At 45.2% G+C, this 27,371-nt stretch overlaps 1 protein-coding gene across 1 annotated transcript in view; it reads left to right on the forward strand.

Moving 5' to 3' along the window:
• Window positions 1-27,371, forward strand: part of fmn2a (formin 2a) — a 74,010-nt gene that overhangs the window by 12,677 nt on the left and 33,962 nt on the right. Inside the window, 5 exon segments of the mRNA XM_056292303.1 lie at window positions 15,055-15,207; window positions 16,141-16,848; window positions 16,850-17,022; window positions 18,487-18,628; window positions 24,927-25,014. Of these exon segments, the coding sequence (XP_056148278.1) occupies window positions 15,055-15,207; window positions 16,141-16,848; window positions 16,850-17,022; window positions 18,487-18,628; window positions 24,927-25,014 (1,264 nt within the window).

Below are 27,371 nucleotides of genomic sequence, written 5' to 3' on the forward strand. Positions count from 1 at the left end.
CACGCCCTCTCATGTATGATGTTACGGCGGGGAATAAAGTAGTCGTCGAACCTTTTCAGTACGATATCATAGTCCACTTTATCACCCTCCGCCGCGAAGTCAAACGAGCTGAATATCTTTTCAGCCTCGCTGCCCATTGCATAAATCAGCGAACTCACTTGAATCTCCCCGTCGTCTTTATCCAGCTTTGTCGCGAGCCTGAAGCGCGAAAACCGTTGTTTCCACTCCGGCAATTCAACGGGGCAGTCAAACTTGAATTCACTCGGCGGATTAAACTTCGGCATGACCGCTCGTGTTCCGATACACAGACTATTCTGACACCATGTAATGTCCGTAGACGCCTTGTCTTACTGACATAAGAATAATTCAAGAATGAGCCGACTTCGTAGGTTCTTAACTGTGTAGCTTTTACTAGCGTTCATCCAACATACAACCTTCATAACATGCGCTTCCAACTTCCTGTCTACGTCACACGCACTGCACGTACACCCGTGAGTAGGTCAAGTTAGACATGTGACCTTTCATTCATTACAATAATAATACATTTTATTTGTGGGCACGTTTCAGAGCACTCAAGGACACCTCAGAGAACACAGTAAAAAAACAAAAAAAAACAAGCAGCACTGTATCAGACAGAATAAAATCAAAGCAAAGCAGGGTAGACAATAGAAAGTTAATACAACAAGCAAGTATAAAATCATCATCTGCACAAAACTCAATGAAGCATGGATCAGACTGAATATGCCAGTTTGAAAAGGTACACTATATATACATACATATATATACATTGTGGCGAATTCTACTGGAGTGTTCCTGCTCGAAGTCAGGGGGTCCATTTGCATTTTACCCACGATGCAACTGAAGTGTTAATGTTTTGGCTATGTTGTGGGATATTGAACATGTTAAAAACGGGCATATCTGTTATAGATAGCGAGGATGTGGTGGAAGGTAATGGGGACGTTATGAGAGAAGTTGTATTAGACAGCATGCTATGTCCCACCATGAGTGTAAAGAGTAGCCAAGTAGATAAGATCGGTTCTGTGGCCAAGAGAGGAAGTCAGACTGAGACCAGTACTAACTTGTGTCTGTGATGACTGGTTTGGCTAACGATCATTAAAAGCTTGCTGGGTAGCTCTGAAAGGGTGGCTGAGAAGACCACTATTTGACCGTGTCATGTCACAATGCTGTCAGAAGTGGAATGGTGAGACCGTGAGGTCATCGGATGCGCATGCAAGAGACGTGAGGGAGCTGTTATGCTGAAGCGCGCTTCCCGAAGGAGGGTGGGTAGTGTAGCGTCGTGGACAAGTAGACCACGACCTTTAGTCGAGCGGTCAGCGATGTCTCCCGCGGTGCGGGCGATACGGGTTCGCGTCCCAGCCGCGGCAGTTCCTGTGGTTGCTTCCCGAATTCGCTACATTAGTGTCAGACGTGGGATGGTGAGACTGTGAGATCATCGGAACCGCGTGCGCCCAGAGACGTGAGGGAGCTGATATGCGGAAGCGCGGGGCGGGCGATACGGGTTCGCGTCCCGGCCGCGGCAGTTCCTGTTGTTGCCTCCCGAATTCGCTACATATATATACATACGTACAGTATATATACATACGTACATATATATTATATACGCAAAAATTTCACAGCACAGTGGTCCTTTTCATTCATTTGGAGTACGTATTTGTATGCGTCCTGAGATATTCTAAAACACAACTGTAATAAACAGACACACGATCTAACTGCACTCTCAGTCACATAGATACACACACAAACACACAACACATCTGTGCTTGCGTATACCATCTGCTGACCGTGTTATGTAAGAGCTCCACATGCCCCAGGCTCAGGCTGCTCTTCCCCCAGCAGATAGCTAGCTTACTGTGCCGAGGTTGGACAGAGATGCGCCCTCCCCCCCATCCCTCCCCTAACTCTCGACTCTGAATTTATCTATACATGGGGGCTGGGCGCGGAGCGCTGCATTATTCAGCATGGCCAAGAATAACCTCTCCCTTTAGACATCACAGATCTCATCAGTATTGCCCTTCCTCTAACGGTTACACCCTGTTTCCAGAATCACAGCAAATATCGTAAAGCCACTCCATTCTATCGCCTCTCTCTCTCTCTCTCTCTCTCTCTCTCTCTCTCTCTCTCTCTCTCTCTCTCTCTCTCTCTCTCTCTCTCTCTCTCTCTCTCTCTCTCTCTCTCTCTCTCACACACACGCGCGCGCGCAATCTCTCCTCAACCTTTCCCTGATCCCTTCTTACTTTCTTCTCTTTTTCTTTTCCGTATTGTCCATTTCGAAATGAATCACAGCTGAAATCATGGCCATTTGCTCTCTATCATTCTCCCTGTTCTGGTCTTCTGCCCCCATTCTGCTGCCTGATTACGTCAATCTCACCTCTTCACTAGCATTTTGCTACATTTGTACATGGACGCTTTAGTCTCATTTTAGTTCATATCGACGTGTGCTGAATGTGCGGGGTGCTTTGCCGTGAGCGGGGGAAATTAAACAGTGTAAATCTTATATCGCCCCATTTACAGTCAGTAATGTGATTATGTGGGTGCATGCTTCTGATGGCATAACTATATTGGAATCTGCCTTTCTTTCTCCCTTCCCTGTGTGGCGTTTGGTGCTGGTGCAGACTGCCAGGGGTCTGGTTATTGTAAGAACTGTGCCCTGGCTGTGACTGCACAAGGAAAACAGCCCCCCAGGTCAGCTTTCCGACTGGAACAAATAGCATCCAAAGCCATGCCAAAATGCAGACATCCGCTCACACAAGCATGCATGCACAAGATTGCACGATCATCTCCCAAGTACTGCATATAGAGAGCATTCACGGGCTTGGGGGGATGTTGTTGTGCTCACGTGTATCATAGAATGTACGGCCTTATGACAATCAGGTGTATGCACGGGCGTTTTTGCTGCTATAAAAATCCCATACTGTAGTTTGCCGAGAAAATATTACTTACTTATTTGCTTACTTGATTTGAAAGAAAAAGCTCAGCCCGCTACATTTTTCGCCAAAACAGGCAGCAAAGAGCCTCATATTCTTACGAATGACTTATGTGCCTTATTTTAGTGGTACAGTGTACAGTAATCTTGCACGTTGTAACATACAGAAACAGTGCAATGCTGCGTTTCTTAATCAATAGTCTCCTGGAGTTTGGTGAGACAGTGAGAGCATTCTCTTTTCAGATCCATGTTGTGTCTTATTTCTGATTTTGATTTTATTTGCACATATAAAACAAAGCAGCAAAAACACAACAACCAAAGAAAATAAGCAAGATGTGATGAGATTAAAAAAACAACAACTCTAGGGTGTCATGTGTCAGGAAAGAACCCAAAAGCAGACGGGACAACCAGGTAAGGGAAGAATCAAGTCTTTATTGAAGTGACCGATCTCGGGGGTAGAGCAGGAGTTGGCTCAGTGGCAGGTAGGCAGGCAGGCAGAAGTCCATGAATGGCGACGTTCCAGCGAAGACTGGTCCATAGTGGTGGCCTTTTAAGGGTGAGGGCGATTGCTTGATGGCCAGCTGGCGTGCCGGGGTGAAGGGGGGTCAGCAGGTGTCAGCTGGTGTAGCAGGTGTCAAGGGCGATCGCTTTGATGTCAAGGGCGAGAGGCTGTGACAGTACCCCCCCTCCGAGGGGCGCCACCGGGCGACCTACCAGGCCCGTCAGGGTGCGTCCTGTGGAAGTCCCGGATGAGGTTCGCGTCCAGGACAAGGCGACGAGGGACCCAACACCTCTCCTCCAGGCCATATCCCTCCCAGTCCACGAGGTACTGCAGGCCGCGACCGCGGCAACGAGAGTCCAGGAGACGACGAACGGTGTAAGCCGGATGATCGTTGATCATACGAGGAAGTGGGGGCGGGGGGGCCGGAGGAACTAGAGGGCTGGTAGAGACAGGTTTGAGGCAGGACACATGGAAGGAAGGGTGAACCCGGAGAGTGCGGGGCAGCTTCAGACAGACAACAGAGGGGTTAATGACTTTGACAATGGGAAAGGGACCAATATACCTGGGGGACAGTTTTTTAGCGTCCGATTTCAAGGGTAGATCCTTGGTAGAGAGCCATACCTGGTCACCGGGGGAGTAGTCCGGAGCAGGGGTGCGATGACGATCCGCCAAGCGCTGGTAACGGCTGGAGGCCCTGAGCAGTGCAGCACGGGCTCGCCACCAGGTCCGACGGCACCGACGGACATGGGCCTGGACAGACGGAACCGGAATGTCTACCTCCTGAGAAGGAAAAAGGGGAGGTTGATAGCCGTAAAGGCATTGAAAAGGGGACAACCCAGTAGCAGACGATGGCAAGGTGTTATGGGCATATTCTACCCAGGGAAGTTGTGAGGACCAAGAGGATGGGTTGGCAGACACCAGACAGCGGAGAACAGTTGCCAATGCCTGGTTGGCCCTCTCGGCCTGGCCGTTGGTCTGAGGATGGAACCCCGATGACAGGCTGACGGTGGCACCGATGGCAGAGCAGAAAGCCTTCCAGACAGCAGAAGTAAACTGGGGGCCACGGTCAGACACTATATCACGGGGAAGACCGTGGACCCAGAAAACCTCCCTGACCAGCAGATCCGCAGTCTCTCGAGCCGAAGGCAGTTTAGACAAGGGCAAAAAATGAACAAATTTACTGAAGCGATCAACAACAGTCAGTACAACGGTGTTACCGTCGGAGGCGGGTAGACCAGAGACGAAATCCAAGGACAGATGTGACCAGGGACGGTGTGGAACAGGCAGGGGGCGCAGCAGACTGGCACTGGCCCGAGTGGAGGGCTTATTCTGGGCACAAACAGGACAGGCAGAAACAAAAGACCCAGTATCCTCCGTCATGGAAGGCCACCAGAACCGCCTACGGAGGAAGGCTAGGGTACGGGTTACTCCAGGATGGCAGGTAAGTTTGAAAGAGTGAGCCCACTGCAACACACTAGATTTAACCGGTCTGGAACAAACAAGCGCCCAGGGGGACCGTTACCTGGGTCAGGCTGAGTCTGTTGTGCTGCCATGACCTCCCTTTCAATGTTCCAGGTGACAGCCGCAGCCGCAACCACACAGGTAGAGGGAAAGATGGTGTCAGGTTGGAGCTTGGGCTCAGACTCCTCCCCATGCACACGAGACAGAGCATCGGGCTTGGCATTCCTGGAGCCAGGTCTGTACGTCAAAGAAAAGTTAAAACGACCAAAAAAGAGCGCCCACCTGGCTTGGCGCGCGGTGAGTCGCTTTGCTGACTGGATGTATTCCAGGTTCTTATGGTCAGTCCACACTATAAAAGGAAGCTCAGACCCCTCCAGAAAATGTCGCCATTCCTCCAGTGCCAATTTCACCGCCAGGAGCTCACAATTCCCCACATCATAGTTTCTTTCAGCTGGGGAGAGACGGCGAGACAGGAAGGCACAGGGGTGTGTCTTGCCATCCTCACTGGAGCGCTGAGAAAGGACCGCCCCCACCCCAATCTCAGAGGCGTCCACTTCTACAACAAACTGTTTGGTTGGGTCTGGCTGGATGAGGATAGGAGCTGTGGTGAAGCGGTGCTTGAGGGCTTGGAAAGCTGCCTCTGCTACAGGGGTCCACAGGAACTGTCTGGAGGTGGAGGTAAGAGCGGTTAGTGGGGCCGCAACGCGGCTGTAATTGCGGATGAACCATCTGTAGAAGTTGGCAAAACCGAGGAACCTCTGAAGCTGCTTACGGCTGGTCGGGCTTGGCCACTCAAGAACCGCTCTGACCTTGGCGGGGTCCATTCTCACATGCCCATCGGCCACGATGTAGCCCAGGAAGGTGACTGAAGGGGCATGGAATTCGCACTTCTCTGCTTTTACGAAAAGGCGGTTCTCCAGTAGCCGTTGAAGGACTTGGCGGACGTGCATGACAAGCTCTGACAGGTCTCTGGAAAAAATCAGGATATCATCCAGGTAAACAAAAATGAAACGATCCAACATGTCACGTAGGACGTCATTGACCAGACTCTGGAAGACAGCTGGGGCATTAGTGAGACCAAATGGCATCACCAGATATTCAAAATGCCCCAGTGGGGTGTTGAAGGCAGTCTTCCATTCATCTCCGTCTCGAACCCGGACCAGGTGGTAAGCATTGCGGAGGTCTAGTTTAGTGAACACTGTGGCTCCCTGGAGAGAATCAAAAGCAGAAGTCATGAGGGGCAGAGGGTACTTATTCTTGACTGTGATGTTATTGAGGCCTCTATAGTCAATACACGGCCGGAGGGTTTTGTCCTTCTTGGCCACAAAGAAGAACCCCGCACCAAGGGGTGACGATGACGGGCAAATAAGACCAGCCGCCAAGGAGTCCTTGATGTACCTCTCCATGGACTCCCGCTCAGGCTTGGAGAGGCTATATAGACGACTGCTGGGGAGGGGAGCGCCTGGCAGCAGGTCAATAGCGCAATCATAGGGGTGATGAGGAGGCAGGGAGAGAGCTTGCTGCTTGTTGAACACGGCTTGGAGGTCATGGTACTCTGGAGGCACCAGTGACAGGTCAGAGGTCTCAGAACTTGACATCTGACTGGGGACAGACTGAGGCAGAGCAGACTGGAGGCATATGGCATGACAGACGGGACTCCAACTTGAAATTCTGGCCGATGACCAATCAATATGGGGACTATGCTTAACCAGCCAGGGATGACCAAGTATAATGGGAACAAATGGGGAATTGATAACGAAAAAACTTAGCTCCTCTTTGATGGTTTCCCGACAACAGGAGGCGCACAGGCTCGGTCTTAGAGGTTATCCGGGCCAGGAGACGTCCATCCAGGGCATTAGTTTCAAGAGGCTGGTCCAGACTCACAGTGGCAAGACCTAACTGCTTCACAACACTTGCATCCAAAAAGCTTTCATCAGCTCCAGAGTCAATTAAAGCCAAAAGTTTAGTGGACTGAACTTTAAAACTGATGGTAGCTTGCAACTGGGTACGTGGACGAGGAGACAGAAGGCAGACAGTTGGGCTCACGAGGATCCTCCCCCTCCCTCGTGAGACTGCTAGTTTGACGGACGGTGAGGGCAGGAGTTAGAGAAAGTGACCAGGCTGACCACAATACAAGCAGCTGTTCTCGGTGATGCGGCGTTGACGCTCCTCCGGGTTGAGCCGGAAGCGGCCGAGTTGCATCGGCTCCGAAGCTGGGGAGGAGTCACGCCTCGGGCTTTCTCGGAGGACGTCAGCCTCAGTCGAGCGACCTCGGCCCCCAGCGTTTGGAGGTGTGGCCCGTGGAAAGTTGTTGTGACCAGGAAAGCGGCGCGTCCTCTCTCTCCTCCGCTCCCGGAGACGGTTGTCCACACGAATGGCCAGGGTAACCAATTCCTCCAACCCTCCAGGCTCGGGGTAGGAAACCAATTCGTCCTTTATGGATTCGCTTAGACCGTTGGAAAACCCGGCCTGGAGGGACTCGTTGTTCCATCCGCTCTCCGCTGATAGCGTACGGAACTCAACTGAGTAGTCAGCGACGCTGCGGGAACCCTGGCGGAGAGAGATCCGTCTTTTTGAAGCGTCCTTTCCCCGCACGGGATGATCAAAAACATGGCGAGAAGCAGTGGTGAACTCAGCGTAGGATGAGGAAGTGGAGGCCCGCATCTCCCACACCGCTGTAGCCCAATCCAGAGCGCTTCCCCGGAGAAGACCCATGATGTAAGCGACTTTGGCTCCATCCGTGGAATATGACTGAGGCTGCTGGTTAAACACAATCTCACACTGCATCAAAAAAGGGCGACAAAGTCCAAAATCTGAGGGTGGCGGAGCTGGAGGGGCGGGTCCCGGGCTAGCGGAGGCTCTAAGTTGGGTCTGGATTCCGGAGATCTTTGAGCCGAGCTCACGGAGGGCGTCAGCCATCTCCTGTAGCACCTGGCTGTGCTGGCCGAGGACCGATCCCTGGTTGGCTACAGCCTAGCAGACCGTGGCCAGGTCTGTGGTGGAATGGTCTGCTGGGTCCATAGTGGCTGGAACGTACTGTCACGTGTCAGGAAAGAACCCAAAAGCAGACGGGACAACCAGGTAAGGGAAGAATCAAGTCTTTATTGAAGTGACCGATCTCGGGGGTAGAGCAGGAGTTGGCTCAGTGGCACGTAGGCAGGCAGGCAGGCAGAAGTCCATGAATGGCGACGTTCCAGCGAAGACTGGTCCATAGTGGAGGCCTTTTAAGGGTGAGGGCGATTGCTTGATGGCCAGCTGGCGTGCCGGGGTGAAGGGGGGGGGTCAGCAGGTGTCAGCTGGTGTAGCAGGTGTCAGCTGGTGTAGCAGGTGTCTAGGGCGATCGCTTTGATGTCAAGGGCGAGAGGCTGTGACATAGGGGCTTACAGAAGGAAGTTCGCCTCAATAAGCATTATGAGTAAATACAAAAGTATGCTATCCACAAAAGTAAACAAGCAAGCAAACAAAATAAAAGAAGGCAAACATAAAATAAGCAGCATAAATTAATATAGTGAGCGTGTGTTTGCGCATGCACATGCACGTTCGGTCAACTTGAGAGAGAGAGAGAGAGAGAGAGAGAGAGAGAGAGAGAGAGAGAGAGAGAGAGAGAGAGAGAGAGAGATCAATTAAAGTCAAATATGATCAGTTTGGATAGTTTGGCTTATCAGACAGGACCGAAGCCTATATTTGAAATTCTTGAGTGAGGTAGACTGAAATGCAATTTGAATATAATTGTTCCATAGCTGAGCCCCCTTATGTCTAAAAGAGCATTGGCAGAGCCCAGTAGGAAACACTGGGAGGCGTAAGTATTTGGCATGTCTTGTATTATAGTTATGTACATCACAGCTAGGCTGAAAGAATACTTAACAAGACATATGAAGCGAAGCAGGCTGGTACAAAATTTAATTAACAAAAATGCAAGTCTGATATGTAGTTATGTTGAAAATTAATAGAATATTGAGCCGACTGAAGAAGAGAGGGGTTGAGTGTTCTGCCCTGCTGATAAATGTGGCAATTCTACAGAACCTTGTTTGTAAAATATACAGCCTCCGAAGTTTAGTGGGATAAGTAGCTCCCCAAGTGATATTACAGCGGTAAGGTAAGGATAAAGTAGGCTATAATAAAGAGTTATTAAACACTTCTGATGAATAAAACTTTGAATTTTGCCAAATGATGCCAATAGATTTTGATATTTTATTGCAAACAAACCGAGCATGACTCTTCCAGCTTAGGGTTTCATCAGTCAAGACTCCAAAGAAACTTGTGGATGACACCTGTGCCACTGGGTTATTCCCAATGGAGAGACAAGAATTAGATTTACAATATTTTTTTTCATGTAAATATGATAAAGTTGGATTTTTTTATGTTAAGAGATAACTTGTTTTATTGGAACCATTTGAAAATTCTACCTAAATCAAAGTGAGCTTTTACCATAAGGACAGCGAAATTATTATGTGAAACAAATAAATTGGCATCATCGGCAAAAAAGTACTGGGAACATGGAGGACGATGCTACAGTAAGGTCATTGATGTGAATAAGGAATAGGAATGGGCCTAGAATAGATACCTGTGGGACTCATCCAGTTTCCATGTTCAACTTAGATCCAAGTGTCTTATTTCATACAGTGTTTATATTTGCGTATTAGAGTAATGTCTGGGCTCTGAAATCGTTACGGATTGATCATTAACCATAGAGAGGTAAAACTTTGTAAAATATAAGTGCGTTTCAGTTGTTGTGGGACTCTCCTCAACGTCTTACGTTGTCATAGCCACAAAAAAATACAGAGCGATTTGCAAATATGCACAACTTACTCCGTAAACATGTACTTTAATTTCACATAAGTGTTACAGATTTTACAAATGTAAATAGTTTCACCAAAACAAATACATGTAATAATAATCATCATCATCATTATCATCTTTAGATTTTATATAGCGCTTTTCTAGACACCCAAAGCGCTCTACATTGAAGGGGGTTGTAGCGCCGCATTATGTAATAACGCCGCATTATGTAATAATGTAATACATTTTCACATCATTATGTAATAACGTCACGTTTTTTTCAAATCAAGACATAAATTTTGGTGGTTTATTACATAATGCACCAAATTATTACATTTTCTTCATAAAAAAGTGTAACATCCACATTTTGTAATAACCGGTGCAATATGTAACAACTTATTACAAAATGCGGATGTTACACTTTTTTATGAAGAAAATGTAATAATTTGGTGCATTAGGTAATAAACCACCAAAATGTATGTCTTGATTTGAAAAAAACGTGGCGTTATTACATGATGTGAAAATTTATTACATTATTACATAATGCGGCGTTATTACATAATGCGGCGCTACAGGGGTAACTCACTTCAACCTCCACCAATGTGTAGCACCCACCTGGGTGGTGCACGGCAGCCATTTTGCGCCAGAACACTCACCACGCATCAGCTTGAGGTGGAGAGGCATTACATGGGGGGATGATTAGGTGGCCAGATGGAGAGAGCCGGGTTGGGAATTTTGCCAGGACACCGGGAAACCCCCTACTCTTTGCGGAAATGCAATGGGATCTTTATTGACCACAGCGAGTCAGTCCCGCGTCCCACATAGTGAGACGATGTCCCACATTTTGATTGGCTCTGGTTTTCAAAAGTCAAACCACTGCAGGACAGACGCTACTTTAAAAACTGGCCTTTATCCAATGACTGTGAAGAAAGCAGCGAAGGCTGTCGTCACAGGGCTGTGTTCGACGTCAATCAAACTGGACACACGTGGGTCAAGTGCAGGTTAACCTGTCAGCGTCTCCGTTGCCGCAGGCTACGCCCAACGGGGAAAATGGCCAGTCACAACGAAATCCCTGCAGATTTAGGCGGAATATGACAATAACGCCAAGAAAAGGAAATACAGCTACAACAAAGACTGGTAAACAATGTATGACTGGTTGAAGCCGGTGTAAGGCGAGTCCCAGAGATGGGGGTTTTTTTGTTGCGAAATTTGCCAGTTATTTTTCAGTTTCATGCGAAGGGGAATACGACGTGAATCAACACGGCCAGGACACGCGAGTCTCACAAGAAAAGTGTGGCTCAGAAAGCGATGTGCCGATCTATGGACTCATTCCTACCGAAACTCAAAGATGCTTGCCAGACAGATAAGGTAACAGCAGCTAAAATAACTAGCGTTTATCACACTGCACAGCACTCCCACTCGTACAGGTCACCACCAGATTGGTAAATTAGCTAGCACCGGTCATTTTTCCAGACTCGGACATTGCAAAATGAAACGTGGTCGTACAAAAGCAGCGTCCATAGTTACAGATGTGCTTGCACCTGCCTCTGCGGAGACTTGTTTGAGACAATTAAAAACACCAATGGTTCAGCTACAAAGTGACAAAACATGCACACACGCCATTTTCCCCAGTGGCTTCAGATGCTTCTAATCACGGCACTACAAAACTTTTCCCACTGTCTGTTAGATATTGGACACTAGAGTTGGGTTTGAAAAGCAAGATCCTTGACTTTTATGAGGATGGTGATGAATCGTCTGCTAACATACACCGCCAGATTACGAACAAGTCAAAAGAAAATGACCTAGCTGCGACTGGACATGAAGTCCTTCACATGCTAAAGGCCTAACCTGTAACCTGCATAGTCTATTGTGTGCTACTGAATCAACCAGAGAGCAAAGCTTAGAGATGCTTTACGAGCTAAGGGGCAGAATAGAAATGTTTATTTTTTAATTAAGACATATCAGAATTTTAGACTACATCTCAGCATTGGTAACGTGTCCCACATACTCTCTGTCCCACATCTGGATTGTTGGGATCTGGTCACCGTAGTTTAACGTCTCATCCGAAGGACGACGTCTCCTACAGCACATTGTCCCCGTCTCTGCACTGGGGCATTCAACTACGGTTTATTTAAAGTGAACATCACCCAAGGAGTCTCTGTACACTTTACAGGGCAATAAAAAAAACATTGGGATTTGATATTTGTTGTTTTTATTAGGACCAGAGGGAAGACTGTCCCTTACTTGCCCACCAACACCACTTCCGACAGCAACTCAAATTTCCCGGGAGGTCTCTCATCCAAGTACTAGCGAAGTCGATACCTACTTAGCTTCCGTTATTTGTGGTATGTCTGCCGGTCATGTAAAATGATATATGTCCATTTGTGGATCCATGTGAAACGGGTTTTGCACATTTTTGATCACTTCCTGACAGTTTTTGGGCCACGTGACTTTTGTTACTTCCCTCCTATTTGTTTGTGGCTTTTTGTCCAATTCGTACCACGGCAAAGCTGTAGAAAAAAAAAATCACAAATGTGAGGTGCAGTTACTAGCTACACCAGAAGATGGGGACATTTCCTCACATGGGTCGATGGAACTACAGTCTGAACTGGAAGAAGGCTGAACAAGAGTCTACCATGCATCCGCATCTGTTCAACAGGAGGAGGAGGACAGAATCCTGGCTTCAACCAGGAGGCGAAAGACAAAGTGGGGCAACTTTATTTAAACCAACGGTCGTGATTCAGGATCGGATTCATGATGGTAATCTCCAGGTGAGTGTGCTGTGCTCGCTTACTTACTGGCGTTAGCTACAGTTGGCTAAATTAGTGTTAGCTGTGGTAGTTGTGTACAAACTATCTCACGTTAAATCGTTTAATTCAGGTACAGATAGATTTTGTGTGTGAGGCATGAATAGCAGCAATAAATAGATGCTGACAACTTTAAACTTGTATGACCAATGTTGGGTAAACACAAACCGCATGTGTGTGTGTGTGTGTGGGGGGGCTAGTTACAATGAAGCGTTAGCTACTCTGTTTTGGCAAGGGTGCAGCGCTGTGTAAAGCTAGGACATTAAGCGTAAGGCTTGGATGTGACGTAGGACATCAACCTATGGATTTCAAACTAATTGGTAGTTCACAATACAACTGGAATTACAAATCAGTTCAATAGCCTACATTTACTGATATCAGGTGACCAGTAAAGGTTCTGGTTCTATAGTGATGGACTCAGAAGTAGAACAGTTGACCTGATCAACACAAAATGATCATTATCCTCGTGACAGTAATTTAAAGGTTATATGCTTTCTAAGCCACGGTGTCACTGGTGTGTTTCTGCCACATGATTATGGGGATGATGTGATGTGGAATTACTTTGAGATATCACTGATCCTTTTCATCCCTTTCTTCTCCCTGTCTCTCAGCAGCAACTTGGCCTCATCTCTCCGGTGCCAACTGTTATCATCGCTGGACTCCAAGCCACCATCAACACTGCATTGATTGTACTGCTGCTGGCCAGCTGGACTCTTCTCTGATTTTCATCTCCATCTAAACTTTTCTGTAAAAGTATACAGTTTATTTTTAAATCATTTATCACAATGAACTTGTTTTATATTCATATTTAAATAACTATGCGCCTACTTTTGACAATTGTTTCTAGTATACAGTCTTGTATGAACAAAATATAGTCAAAATTATCATTAATTACTGCTTAATTTGTACAGTATAAATGTATTTATGTTTAATATATGTTATGCTTTCCTGTCAGAGTTGTTAAAGAAAGCTTTGCAATAGCATATAATAAGTATAGTAGTTATGTAGTCTATAAAGCCCACTCGGTAATACTACATTTCAATTAACTTATAACATACTTTGATGTAAAAAGATTAAAGCGTTCTTAAAACTAATACACTTTTTGTTCACTCTTTGGCATTAACATATAATACACTTGTACATATAATACATTAAATTGTAACTCAAATACTAGTCTAATGTATATTGAATTACTTTTTATAACTGCAAATAAATACTATTTGATTAAAATTCACTTTAAGTTTATTCAAACAGCGTACTTAAGTACACTTTTATAGCATGCTACTATTGTAAAATTGAAAAGCGCTTTGAGTGGTCGGTGGAATAGAAAAGCACCATATAAATGCAATGTATTTATTGTATTTATTTACATTATACTAAGTAAAATAGATATTTGTATTACACACACTGGTATCGTCTGTCAAAAGTATTTGAATAAAGCTTTGTGAAAGTGTAGTAAGTACATTTTCACATGTATTCTATAAAGCCCACTTCAAAATACTACATTCCAGTGTAATTATAGCATACTTTTCTGAAAAATGTTTAAAGTGTGCCTAAATGTATTGCACTTGTTTTTCACTTTTTGCTATTAAAAATGCACTTTTTTAATGAATACTTTAAACAACTATACAACTATAAACTAGTTCCGTATGTAGTTCAACTGTAGACTGTAGTTCTATCATGTGAGGGAATGTCGCCGCCTGCTGGTGTATCTAGTAATTGCAAATCTCATTTGTAGAGTTTTGCTACCGATCTGTTGCGGACAAAAATCCGCAAACAAATAGGAGGGAAGTCACAAATGTCACGTGGCCCACAAACTGACAGGAAGCGATGCACAAATATTCAAAAGACCTTCCACAAGTACAAATGGATCCACAGATATGTATATATCACTCTAAACATATTTGTCGTGGTGAAACTATTTACATTTGTAAAACATAACATTTTATTATGAAATTAAAATGTGTTTACAGAGTTGTCATACGTATTTGCAAATTGGTATGCATTTTTGTAGATATGACTTTACACAACACAAATAAAAAAAATACATGCTTGTGGAAAGGGAAATTTGTGGATCATGGTACACATTTGTGGATTGTCTTCTGTGGGTTACAACTATTAAAGTCCAATAAAAACTTCCATAAAGAAACTGTATGAAGAACTTGATGTAAACAGTGCTCGTGATGAATCACAAAAACTCAGTCAAACTTTAGTGAACTTCCTTGAGGGCTGTAAGACCATGGGATATGGATGCAATAGAAGCGGAACAACTGCAGTTTGTATACTGGATATAAATATACAGGGACATATAGTAGTATGACTTCTCAATCCCCAGGATTCTCCACACTCTCATTTTGCTTTGCAAGTCTATCTCTGTTGCTTCTTCTGTTGTTACCCTTAACCTTTATTTCCTTCCGCACACCGCTGTAGCCTACACAGTATGTTACCATGTAAAATTGCTCGTCTTCCAACAGGTGCAGCCAACGGTTGTTTTTAACGTTAAAGCTCTGATTTGTTGAACTCCTATGTGGGCATATACACTTTTCTTTGACCTTGTGCAGGAGGAACAGCTGTATACATGGGCCTCTTTAGGCCTGCAGGTGCCAACCCACCTATGGGAACTCTATGGGGGGCGAACCACTGGCAGATTACAGGCTGCGTGGCCCCCTCCAAAGCAAAGTTTAACCAGCGCACCTAAAGGACACCACTCTCAGGTTGGTTACATTTATGGTTACATCTCTACCAGCTTCATACGGCACTTTCTAAATCAGTGTGCATTGCTCTTATTTACAATACACCCTGTCTGGATAGATGTGTTTCCATAATTGAATTATTATCTTCTCACTCGTCTAGAACATGGTATCGTGTATTCAGCACATTTAAATGTTTCAATCTTCCCACTTAAAATCTGTTATCATACAATCTAAAATGTTGTACATAGCAGCTAGAAAGATGAGTTTCTGTTAAAGGTATGGTTTATTTTAGTGAGATACTGTGTCAGTAATATTTACCCACCAGAGGTCAGCCTTGTCCTAATCAACTTTTTTTCTCGGCTCATTGCTTCAAGCCCACTCATTCCCTAGTAGAAATAAATATCAGGGAGGCCATAAAGACCAAACACTCTTAATAGGATTCAGGGATGTGACCGCAGATTGGGAATGTGTACATGCAGACACAGGCCCTCCCCATGGCCCATGTGAGGCCCAGTGAGACTCCCTGTCTCTGGGGTCAAATCTCTTGGAGTCCTCCCTCATCCCTGGCCTAACCAGTCTGGAGCCAGAGGTCTGATGGCGTCTAGACATAATGGACTTCCTTGAACCTTCTGTAGCTCACAGCCCTGCCATTAAGCTCCCTCGGTTGTGGGTGTTTTGCTTTTTTTATACAGGGTGTGTCGTGTCGCTTTTAAATGAGATTTATTGAAAGATGTCGTGTCCAACACTCGGTGGCAAATCCAAAGATTTGGAAGGATTGCTGCATTTCAGGATTTATGATGTATTGCGCAATAGGCTTGGTTGCCTGTTTTCAAAAGAGATTTCAAAAATAAGGAGGACACGAAACATAACCCTGTGCCTTTTTGTTTTCTTTGTTGTTGCAAACTTTCATGTGAGAGCAGGCCATTCTAAACTCTTCTTCATATTCCCTGGCAGGCAGATTCAAGCCTGTTAAAGTCAGCTCAGTCATCTTCGGAGGAGGAAGAGTGTCTCATCCCCCAGCTTGAGAGGACCATCAATGCCTTGCAGATTAAGATCGCAGTGCTGCAGGGCCAACAAGCCTCAATGGCAAAGGACAGGGAGGATAATGTAGAACTTCCTGCTACCACCACCCACCAGTCCTCCAACACAAGAGGCAGGAGGTCAAAAAATTCAAGCCAGGAGATCGCCGTCCAGACATCACCCTTGGAAGAGGGGTTTAAGTTTGAAGTGCCTTCTAGCAAGGGCTTGGCAAGCGTCTCATCCCCTGCCTCCCTTCCGGCCTCCCTGTCAACTCCCAACTCTACACTTCCCAGACCTGCAGGTGGCTTCGTCTGCACCTGCCAGCAGAGGCAGCAGCAAAGCAATGTCCAGCCTCCTCCTCCCCCTCCACCAGCACCCAAGTTCTCTGGAGGGATACCCCCAGTCCAACAACCACTAGCACCCCTGCCACCACCACCACCACCTTTACCAGGCGGTGCAAAACCCCCACCGCCCCCACCACCACCTTTGCCAGGGGGTGCAACAGCCCCACCACCCCCACCTCCCCCGCCCCCACCGCCAGGCTTTGGGCCGCCACCTCCTCCTCCCCCACCACCACCAGGTATGGGCCCCCCTCTGCCACCGCCTCTCCCAGGTATGGGTCCTCCCCCGCCACCCCCCTCCCCCTGGCTTTGGACCCCCTCCTCCACCCCCTCCCCCTGGCTTTGGACCCCCTCCACCCCCAGGCCCTATGCCCTCCGTGATGGTCCAGGAGGCAGTCTCTGCCAAGGCTCTCATAGAGCCACCCAAGCCCATGAAGCCCCTCTACTGGACACGCATACAACTGCATGCTAAAAAGTAAGTATACAAGAGAGGGAGGGGTAAAGAATAAGGACACCACAGTATGAGAAAAGCAAGAATTAAAAAAGGATAAAATAGATACAAAGGCTGTCTGACTGCATATGAAAAGAGCATCATGTGGCTTGAGAGCAATCTGTGAACTAAATAAAATTCCACTGAAAGTTAAGAATAATACCTGCATATTTTTTGGTGATGCCGTCCAAAGATGATTTTTTTAAAACTTTTTCTTGAGTCAAAGAATCACATCAAATGAAGAAAAAACATTAATGAAAATTATAAAATTAATGCTTCAGCTAATGATAATGATGCTAATCACTGCTAACGATAATGATGGTCGTAATACAAATAAAGGATAATAGTGATAACACTACTACAACTACTACTACAACTATTACTACTGCTACTAATAATATAATAACAACAACAATAATAATAATGATAAAAACAATAATAATTACAACAATAATAATAATACCTAATAAAATTAGGAAATCTGGCTAGGGTGGGACCACCATATGAAAGTCACTGACAACCGGTTTGTGTCATTTGTATGCAAGCAGGAGGTTTGTTCAGTGACCTATGACAGCTGTCAAGAGACAGGATGTAAACAAGATGCATGGCTGGTCATGTAAAGTGAAGATAGACATGGATCATTCCTGTGAAGTTATTCTCTGAACTGTGGATATTGGAGAGGAAGCTTGAACATTGAAGATACAGATCAGCCACACAAACCAAGAGCCCTTAGACATGGTAACATAGCGGAAAATAAGAGGGATATGTGCCAGGCTTTTGGTGAGTGCTGGCTTGACTTGAACCAGGTGCTCCCTCCAAGAGCACAATATTAATTTATTTTTCTACATTTAAATAAAAGAAGTCCATGTTTGTATCTGATAAGGGTTTGATCTATTTTACTGATCAGCGATTTTTTTTCATGTGTTTTGTATTTTTTTTTTTTTAACGGAAAGTTGCATTTAGATACAAATAAATTATTGTTTGGTGACAGTTAATATTGATTATGAATAGATACATACACAACCCTGGCTTTTTTATTTAGAAATTCACTAAATCTGCTTTTTGATTTTTGTGTTTTGGAGTTCAGAGGTTACTATGAACGGCAGGTAGAGGCAGGTAGAGATCATCCCTTGAATGAGTCTTTATGGGTTAGTGTTTGGGCTTGTTGTGAGTATACAACTGAAGCATTTTTCCAGTATATTACTTTCAGATTGTTAGTCTGTAGGGTGGCATGGTTATGTAATACAGTGGTGTCATGGGATTTGGGTTTCCTTGATCTCTAGTAGCGGGTATGACTCAGATCCAACAACAGAGGAAATTAGCCTCAAACAGAAATTAATCTTGAAGGTCACTGAAACTCTGCTTCACTCTACAATATGAAACATGTGTTTGATTTGAACGCTGTTACATACATATACTGTAAATGCACTTCTTTGATCCCCTCTGCAGGTACAGTGGGTCATTAGTATGGGAGAAGATTGAGGAGCCAGCTGTGAACTTTGACGAGTTTGTGGAACTCTTCTCCAAAAGTGCTGTCAAAGAGAAGAAAAAGCCGATATCAGACACCATCAGCAAGTCAAAGGCCAAACAGGTGTGTGTGTGTGTGTGTGTGTGTGTGTGTGTGTGTGTGTGCACGCGCGCAAATGAGAGGGAGCGAGAGATGTTTAGTGGATGTGCATTTGTTACTGTATATTTGCATATCCACTGGAGCCTATTTTTCCGGCTACCTATGTTTCCCATTCTTTCTGCATCTTTGTTGTGTCTCGCTCCTCCTCCTGGCCCCGTCCCCTCCATCTCTCCTCACTGTCCCACTTTCCCAGTCACCCCGACTCCCAGCAGCCACCGACTGAGAGGAGGAACTGCTGTAGCCAGACAGCCATTATGTGGTGTAATCCCCTCAAACCCAACCCCACCACCACCACTACCCTCCTCACTGCCCCCCCCCAACACACACACGCACATACACTCGTGACCATTCAGTGACGTGGAGCCAGAGGCAAGCGTGTGGTCAGGAAACCTCACAACAGTGACGACTGCTGAGAGAGCAGGAGAGGAGAGCAACTGGTGGGGGGTGGGGGGGGTGACCTGGTGGCTGTAATTCGTGTTGCGGTGTCCCTCTGACTGATTTTAACAGTCAAGCTGTGAATTTCCCTTCCCAATATCCTTTGTCATGCTGCAATCTGTTTGTAGGTCTGGGAGTATTTCCTGTCCAACTCGCGTGTAAAATTCCCCCACTGTGGTCATAGGCAGAGTACATTAGTGGAACATGACTCGTATTCAGCAGGTTAAATAGAAATATAGTTGTATTACCTCAAGCCGGCTGAGGCTAAACACATAATCTTGTTCGCTTGAAGTAACCTAAAAAGCAAACAAACAAATCAACAACAGCAATTAAGTCAGGTTGTCACTATGCTTACAGAGAGAGAGACAACACACTTCAAGTTCAAACTGTGTTTGCAATTAATAGAAAGAAACTTAAATTGGCAAGTAGACACACTAGCAATTTGTCTTAGCAAAGAAATGAGGACATGAACAAAGGTTTGATAAGTTTATCTGTGTAACAGCATCTAATTACCTCAAACCATCAGTATAGCTAAATATCTAATCCAGCAAGTTAGGGAACGATGGTGATCTTTGTGTACAGAGAGCAAGCAGTGAGGAGTAACAATCAAAACTATGTAACACCTGTATATAGTGGGACTCTTAGGTACTGTAATCGCATATTTAGTTTTGCCTTTGTAAGAAACGGAGAGCGGAAGAGTGTTGCAGGTGTTATCAAGTAATCTGACCCTGTGGGAAGACAACACAGGAGACAGGAAACACTAAGAAACACTAAAGACCAGCAGGCTTTCCCTATGCTAGACTTGCATGCTCAGACTGAGGACTAGCAGTATACTGTGGATGTGTTTATCATTATCATTATTAGTAGTAGCAGTTGTAGTCATCTTAGTAGTAGTTTAAAAAAAAAGGTGCCATGGTGGCCTAGCGGTTAGCACTGTTACCTGACAGCAAGAAGGTGCTGGGTTTGAACCCCGGGCCGTCCCAGGTCCTTTATGTGTGGAGTTTGCATGTTCTCCCTGCGTGGGTTTCCTCCAGGTGTTCCGGTTTCCTCCCACCATCAAAAACACATGCATGTTAGGGCTAATACTCCTGCCTGTGCTCCTGAGCAAGGCAATGGAAGGAACTGGAGTTGGTCCCCAGGCACTGCAGCTGCCCACTGCTCCTATACAATAAGATGGGTTAAATGCCAAGAACAAATTTCATTGTAACTGAACAATGACAAAATAAAATTGCTTTCTTCTTTCTTCTAGTATTTGTTATAAATAGTATTATTACATTTTTTATGGCGCATTTTATAAAACAATGTTACAAAATGCTTTATATGGAACATAACAGGATCATAAAACAAATACTGAATAGGAAATAAAATCCCAGGACTGTAGATATGGAGGAAGAACAACAACAATTCCAACAACCATGGTGAAACAACAATCATGAAATATGCTGTGTCAGTGTTTCCATCTCACTGTGAAGCAGCTGGAAAAGGGGGACAGAGTGGTGGGTAGGATGATTCCCCTGAGCATAACATCATGAAACAGCACACGAAACAATGGTGGCGTGAATAATGGTGGCATGCACGGTGGCCCAGTGGTTAGCACTGTTGCCTCACAGCAAGAAGGTCCTGGGTTCGAACCTCAGGCCGTCCCAGGTCCTTTCTGTGTGGAGTTTGCATGTTCTCCCTGTGTCTGTGTGAGTTTCCTCTGGGTGCTCCGGTTTCCTCCCACCATCAAAAAGACATGCATGCTAGGGTTAATACTCCTGTCTGTGGCCCTGAGCAAGGCAATGGAAAGAAGAACCAGAGTTGGTCCCTGGGTGCTGCAGCTGCAACGCTGTGTCTAGTATGTGTACAGAGGCTGGGTTAAATGCAGAGAAAAATTTCATTGTGTGTATGTACGGTGACAATGGATGTATCTTCTTCTAATACCCGATAATGGCAAAACAGTATTTTGTTCCACATAGACTACACAGAACTTTTGAGCTGCAACTACTTACATTTGAGCTCCATTGACTTTACCAGTCTTTGAGAGACAACTCCAGGACACATCGGGACCGATTAAGTTTATTTCTAAGGCAGCCATCCCTTTGTGTGGTCTTTCTTAAACTTCAGTCCAACCCACTGCTGAGATGGGACAAGCATCTTGCCCGGAGCTACCAGTAGAGTTGCTTTGACATTAATGCTCAGTTGGACATGCATGTCTTAAAAAACACCCACGGGAGCCAAAAGAAAATGCCCTCTGCTGACATCAACAGTGTGGAAACACCGCGGGTGGCTAATGCTCCCATTTTGTGTCTTCAGAAGACACTCAGAGACAGTAAGAACTGATTTGTTTACATCATTACACATGATAGCAGTGACCCATCCACCAGAGGATGGGTCCTAGCTACATCTACAATACCAAGGAGTGCCTGTAAGAAGGCAACAGTGCTTCCTATTAGGATCAAGGCAGCAGCCAGGAAGTTAAGCACATGGGAATGGGGCTGTACAACCTACCTCATATAACCTGCTTATTGAATGCCTTCATTCATTTGCTACCCTTCCTTAATCTAGTAATGGGTTCTGGGGACTGGAGCCCACCCCAACTGGCTTGGGTGGAAAGTGGGAAGACGCCTTGGACAGGACGCCAGTCAATCATAGGACCCCCACACACTATCCACACAGACAATTTGTTCATATAACATTCATTTGGACTGTGGGAGAAAACCACAGTGCTCAAAGGAATCTCCCATAAACATAGGGTGAACATACAAACTCAGCACAGCAATACTTGGATTGAACCCCTAAAGCGGCAGTAGATTGACAGTATCCTGTTCACATGATGTTCCCTGGCAAAAACAGGCAGACAATGATAGTTATCATGTGAATTATCATAGAATGAATCACCCCTGAGGTCTGACTGGCTTCCAATGCTGAAATTTGTGTCACATACTAAGATAGTGGGTTTCATGGCCTCTGAACATTGAAGAATCAGGAATCAGAAACACTTTGTCATTTCATTTCATGTACTTGCGTTCATGAACTGAAACAAAATATCATTTCCCCCAGCTCACAGCAGTACAACACAAAGACAAAAACACATATCCAAAAATTACAAGAGCATATATATCAAACTACAAAAAAAAAATCACTATCCAAGAGAACAAACGCAGGATGACTGTCAGAACTGCTGGTCTGCATGGGCTAGCAGTTAGCTTAGCCTGCCCCACTTCCGTGTCTTGTCAGACTGCCCTCAGTGTTTCCTCATAGGGTGCAGCTCCGGGCAGGGCTGTGGTCCCTGGGCCCAGCGGATGCAGCAGACCAAGCTCTCCCAGGCGATCCAACGCCAGCTCTCCCAGCCAGACACCTTCGACACACCTCCCCGCACTTCACACGATGACACCAAAAACACAGTCAATGCCAGGCGAGGCCGCCGCCAGACCGCTCTTGGTGTTATTGGAACCGCCGGTCTGCATGGGCTAGCAGTTAGCTTAGCCTGCCCTGCTTCCGCATCCTGTCAGACCGCCCTCGGTGTTTCCTCTTTGGGCACAGTTTCAGGCAGGTCCGTGGTCACAGGGCCCACAGGATGCAGCAGACCAAGCTTTCCCAGCCGATCCAGCGTCAGCTCTCCCAGCCATCAAACAAAGATAAACTTAGACGTGGACAAAGACACTGCATGGACGGTACTGGGTGAAGCTGCTGCAAACGTGAATTTGCGCCGCCATCTTCCCACACCGGCAGCGGAAGAAGAACAAGCAGTGATTATTGAATAATGTCAAATCAAAGCAGGTTTAATGTCAAGTATACATAAATTAGCTCAATATTTTTGCTTAAAATTCATCCTCCATACATTGCTCACTACTTTGCACAGGATGTGTAATCTGTTTTTCTATTGCAACAGTGCATAGTGATTCTCATTAAACGAAAGGTGGTTGTGGAATAGCATAAACCCAATTATGCTTTTGGGCTCCAACATCTCCATATTTGACCTAAGAGTTAATGAATCGGCGGACACTTGAAAGAATCACCAAACTGTATGAAATGCCTGAGCACGCGATGAAATAATGCCTGACATGCAGCATCAATATTTGAGAAGTATTGACATGACAGAGAAAGCTACTTTTATACTCACATGCTGTTTTCCTGCTGTCTTTTTAATTTTCCTTGGCAGGACAAATAAATCCTCAAGGGTTTGTGAGTCATATTTGGTTAAGAACTGTATAGGATGAAAATCCGTACTGGCCAAGGTTGAAAACAGAGTATTAATTATATGTCTGACTAGTGCAATCAGAAAGAAATACACACACATGATAGGCAGATGATTGACATGAGTTAAACCATTTATTTAAGCCAGAATCTCGGAGAACATATGGTTTCTGTTAGAAAATCCAAAAATGCTCTATTTGTTGAGTCTTTCACGGTTGTTTTGTTTTCTAGAGACACTATTGTTGGAGGGGGAACATGTTTGTCACTAAATAATTAGATATTCCAATAACCTTCAGTGGTTTAGCCATTCCTGTATCCATCTGTGTTTTATTGGAAAATAATACCAGTAATATTACCAATGAAATGTTATTTAAGATCTATGAAGCCAAAGCTAACGTGATCCTTCGATGTCGGGCCATTATTGGACTCGGTCTCAAAGTGAACTGCCGCGCTTCATGTTATATAATTAAAATCTTTCTTTCACAACCACCAGTATCATGCACCTATCTGTCCCTGTCTGTCTATTGCATGTCCACTGAGCCTGTTTCTCGATAAGCCTGTCTCCTTATGTTGTGACTGTGCTGAGACGGCAGAGTTAGTTGGCCTGTTTATACAACTTCCTGAGCGTTTGAGAGGTCTGCGGTCTGTGTGATCTGGCTTAGATGGAAGCGTTCTGTCTGGATCGCGGTAGTCAAGGGTTTCCTATTCTATCCACCCCCCCACCCCAACCGCCTTCACTACCCAGCGCCCACTTCTGCTTGCTCAGCCAAGCTGTGGTCCGACTTGGATATTGTTTATCATGCGTGATAACAGCGTTCACTTATTATTTGTCTCTTGGCTGTTTGACCCGTGCAAGCTATTATTGTTCTGCTTACTTTTGTTGACATTGCAACCCTTGTTAGAATTACCCCTGGCTCTTGACCTTGAAATGCAGTAGTTTTGGATTGGACTACTACTGTTATTGGTATTGGGTTTGGCATACTCTTTTTTACTTTGACAAAATTTTCAATATCTCTTTACTTACTGTACATATAGTTGTCTATATATTCATGTTTATGTATGTATGTATGTATGTATGTATGTATGTATGTATGTATGTATGTATGTATGTATGTATGTGTCTTTAACCTCTCACCACGTGATATGCATTATGCATTATCAGTTCTTGAGGTTATACTCCACATGACTTTGTTCTATTTGGTAAATAAGCACCCAGTTGTCTGACAGATGTGGAAGGTGGAGAGTTTGAAAATAAGGGAAAATTGTCAATCACTATAATTCATCTAGACAGGGATGTAATTTGCATAATTTTTGTGGGCGAATTGGTTAAAGTTTTCTTCCCATTAAAAGAAAGAGATAATATAGAGTCAGGCTCAAGAATTTTGACCCATTCAATGTTTTAATCAATGTCTGTGTGCCAGTATGCAGGAAACAGTGCACGCAAGTTTGCATGTGCACGTACATGCATTTATCCTGGAAAATGAAGTAGTAATGTACAGCCTCTCTCTCTCTCTTTCTCTCTCGCTCTCTCTTTCTCTTTCTCTCTCTCTCTCTCTCTCTCTCTCTCTCTCTCTCTCTCTCTCTCTCTCTCTCTCTCTCTCTCTCTCTCTCTCTCTGTTCTGCCTTCCTCTAATTGTCTCTCCCCCAGGTGGTGAAGCTGTTGAATAATAAGCGTTCCCAGGCTGTGGGAATTCTGATGTCCAGTATTCATCTTGATATGAAGGACATCCATAATGGTAAGCCTAGTTTTCACCCACTCATTTCTTAACTAAGACATACTTAATGAAGAAGCTGTCTACCTAAGAGCAAGTCAGCCATGAAGTTTAAAAAATGGTGATTAAAATGCTTTTTTTTTTTCATCTTACTCTTCACTTCACCATCAGTATGCTGAGTTATCTCTATTATAAGCCGTAACGTCATAGCAGACACATTGTTAATGCCTTTCCCGCTCTTCATCACTCCACTCACTTTTTTATTGGCATTCCCCAGCCTATGTACATCTACACTGCGTTACGTCTTCATCTTGTCTAAATGGCTTTGCTATAGTGAAGTCCTTGAGGTGATGTTGATTGAACTGGACTGTCTTCCTGTTATGCTTACCTTCTGGTCCCTCTCCAATCTTGATAGCTCAGCCATGTATCTAAACACCTTTCCATAGACCCCCATCCTACTCAAGGGGAATGTCCTATGTGTCCTATCTTTCACATCTAATCTTTAGCACCACTGATGCGGCACAAAACGCATATCCCCAAAAAGTTATAGCCAGTATATCAAGCAGTGCAGTATTTCGTACCCGTCATCCATTGGCAGCACAGTGGCCTAGTGGTTAGTACTGTTGCCTCACAGCAAGAAGGTCCTGGGTTCGAACCCCAGGCCGTCCCAGGTCCTTTCTGTGTGGAGTTTGCATGTCTCCTCCCGTTTGCATGGGTTTCCTCCAGGTGCTCCAGTTTCCTCCCACCATCAAAAAGACATGCATGTTAGGGTTAATTCTCCTGTCTTTGCCCCTGAGCAAGGCAATCGAATGAAGAACCGGAGTTGGTCCCCGGGTGCTCCAGCTGCCCACTGCTCCTATACAACAGGTCTAAAATATCTGTAAAGTTTATTGTGACCTGAACTCTTGCCCTTTCCTCTTTGCTGTTCTCCAAATCAGTTCTCTGTGATTCTGTGGACAGAGAAACGGAAGTGCACTCAAGGGTCACTCTCATCAGCAATGTCATTCATCTCCTCTGTTAGGACAGTTTTTACCATAGTGTATAAATTGCCCCTGATTAGAAACTACAGTATATCACACTGGGTGGGATCCAAAGGGAGATACCTCAGCGGTAACGTGTGGTAGTTCTCAACCCATTTTATGTTTTCTCCCTCATATCAAAGGGATGTCTACTTGCCACCCCTCCATCGCGGGTGTCCATGCATGATGTTGTCAACTCAGAATCCCAGCAATGATTTTTATTCCCATTGTCAGCGATTTCTTTAAGGATTCATTATTTAAGAAACCCCAAAAGCTGTACATCCTCTTTGTCCAACCAAAAGAAATGAGAACATCTATGCCAAAGATTGTAACTATTGCGGTAATATATTTGTATGCAAACAATCTCTATTGTCTTTTTACATCTGTGAGGCAACCTCGTGAGCCCCTGAGCATTTGAGAGGATTAGGACGATGAGAGAATCAAGAGAACAAAACTGTTTACCAAAGAGGGACGATTCATTCACAGCTTCATTCTTGTCCCACTGAGTCGGATGAATCATTGTTTACTTACTCTCTGGATTTTACATTTGTAGACAGTGACTAATGTGACACCAACCAGATCAGTTAGATGTCCCACCGACCTCAACATCTAAAGAAACGAGAAGAGCCTTTTTTTTTTTTACGACTATACGATTGCACAGTGAGAAGTCAGCGCTCTCATTTTCTTCACAGCTGTTGTTTTTTCCCTAATTTGGCCAACACCCTAGGTGTTTCATAGGACACTTGCGTGCAGCGTTTGCTTCCTGTGAGGCTTTGGATCGCCAGTCACAGCATCGGACGGCGGTTGTAGGCGCCAATCTGGTATTTGATATCGTACCGAGGGTGAGACGCTGGCAGATGGATATGGGATTTTGGTCATGAGCGGTCTGTGTCAGAGTGATGATACGGCATCCTCTCTCCGTCTGCTTACCTCTCCATCACCGCCTCCATTTGAGACTAATAAGAACCAAATGATTACCGAGGGGGAGAGAGAGCGAGAGTGAAAATAAAGACGCAAACAAAAGAGAGTGAGTGGAGGGAAAAAGGATGGGGTTTTTTTTTGCAGTAGTTATTGAGGTGGAGAGTGTGCAAAAGGGTCAGAGGGCGACATGAGAAAACTGAAAGGCAGGGGTGCCCAGGTAGCATAGTGGTCTATTCTGTTGCCTACAAACACGGAGATTGGCGGTTCGAATCCTCGTGTTACCTCCTGCTTGGTTGGGCGTCCCTATAGACACAGTTGGCCATGTCTGCGGGTGGGAAGCTAGATGTGGGTATGTGTCCTGGTCGCTGCACTAGCGCCTCCTCTGGCCGGTCAGGGCGCCTGTTCAGGGGGGAGGGGGAACTGGGGGGGAATAGCGTGATC

Source organism: Lampris incognitus, chromosome 13, assembly GCF_029633865.1.
Source record: "Lampris incognitus isolate fLamInc1 chromosome 13, fLamInc1.hap2, whole genome shotgun sequence".
NCBI lineage: Eukaryota > Metazoa > Chordata > Actinopteri > Lampriformes > Lampridae > Lampris > Lampris incognitus.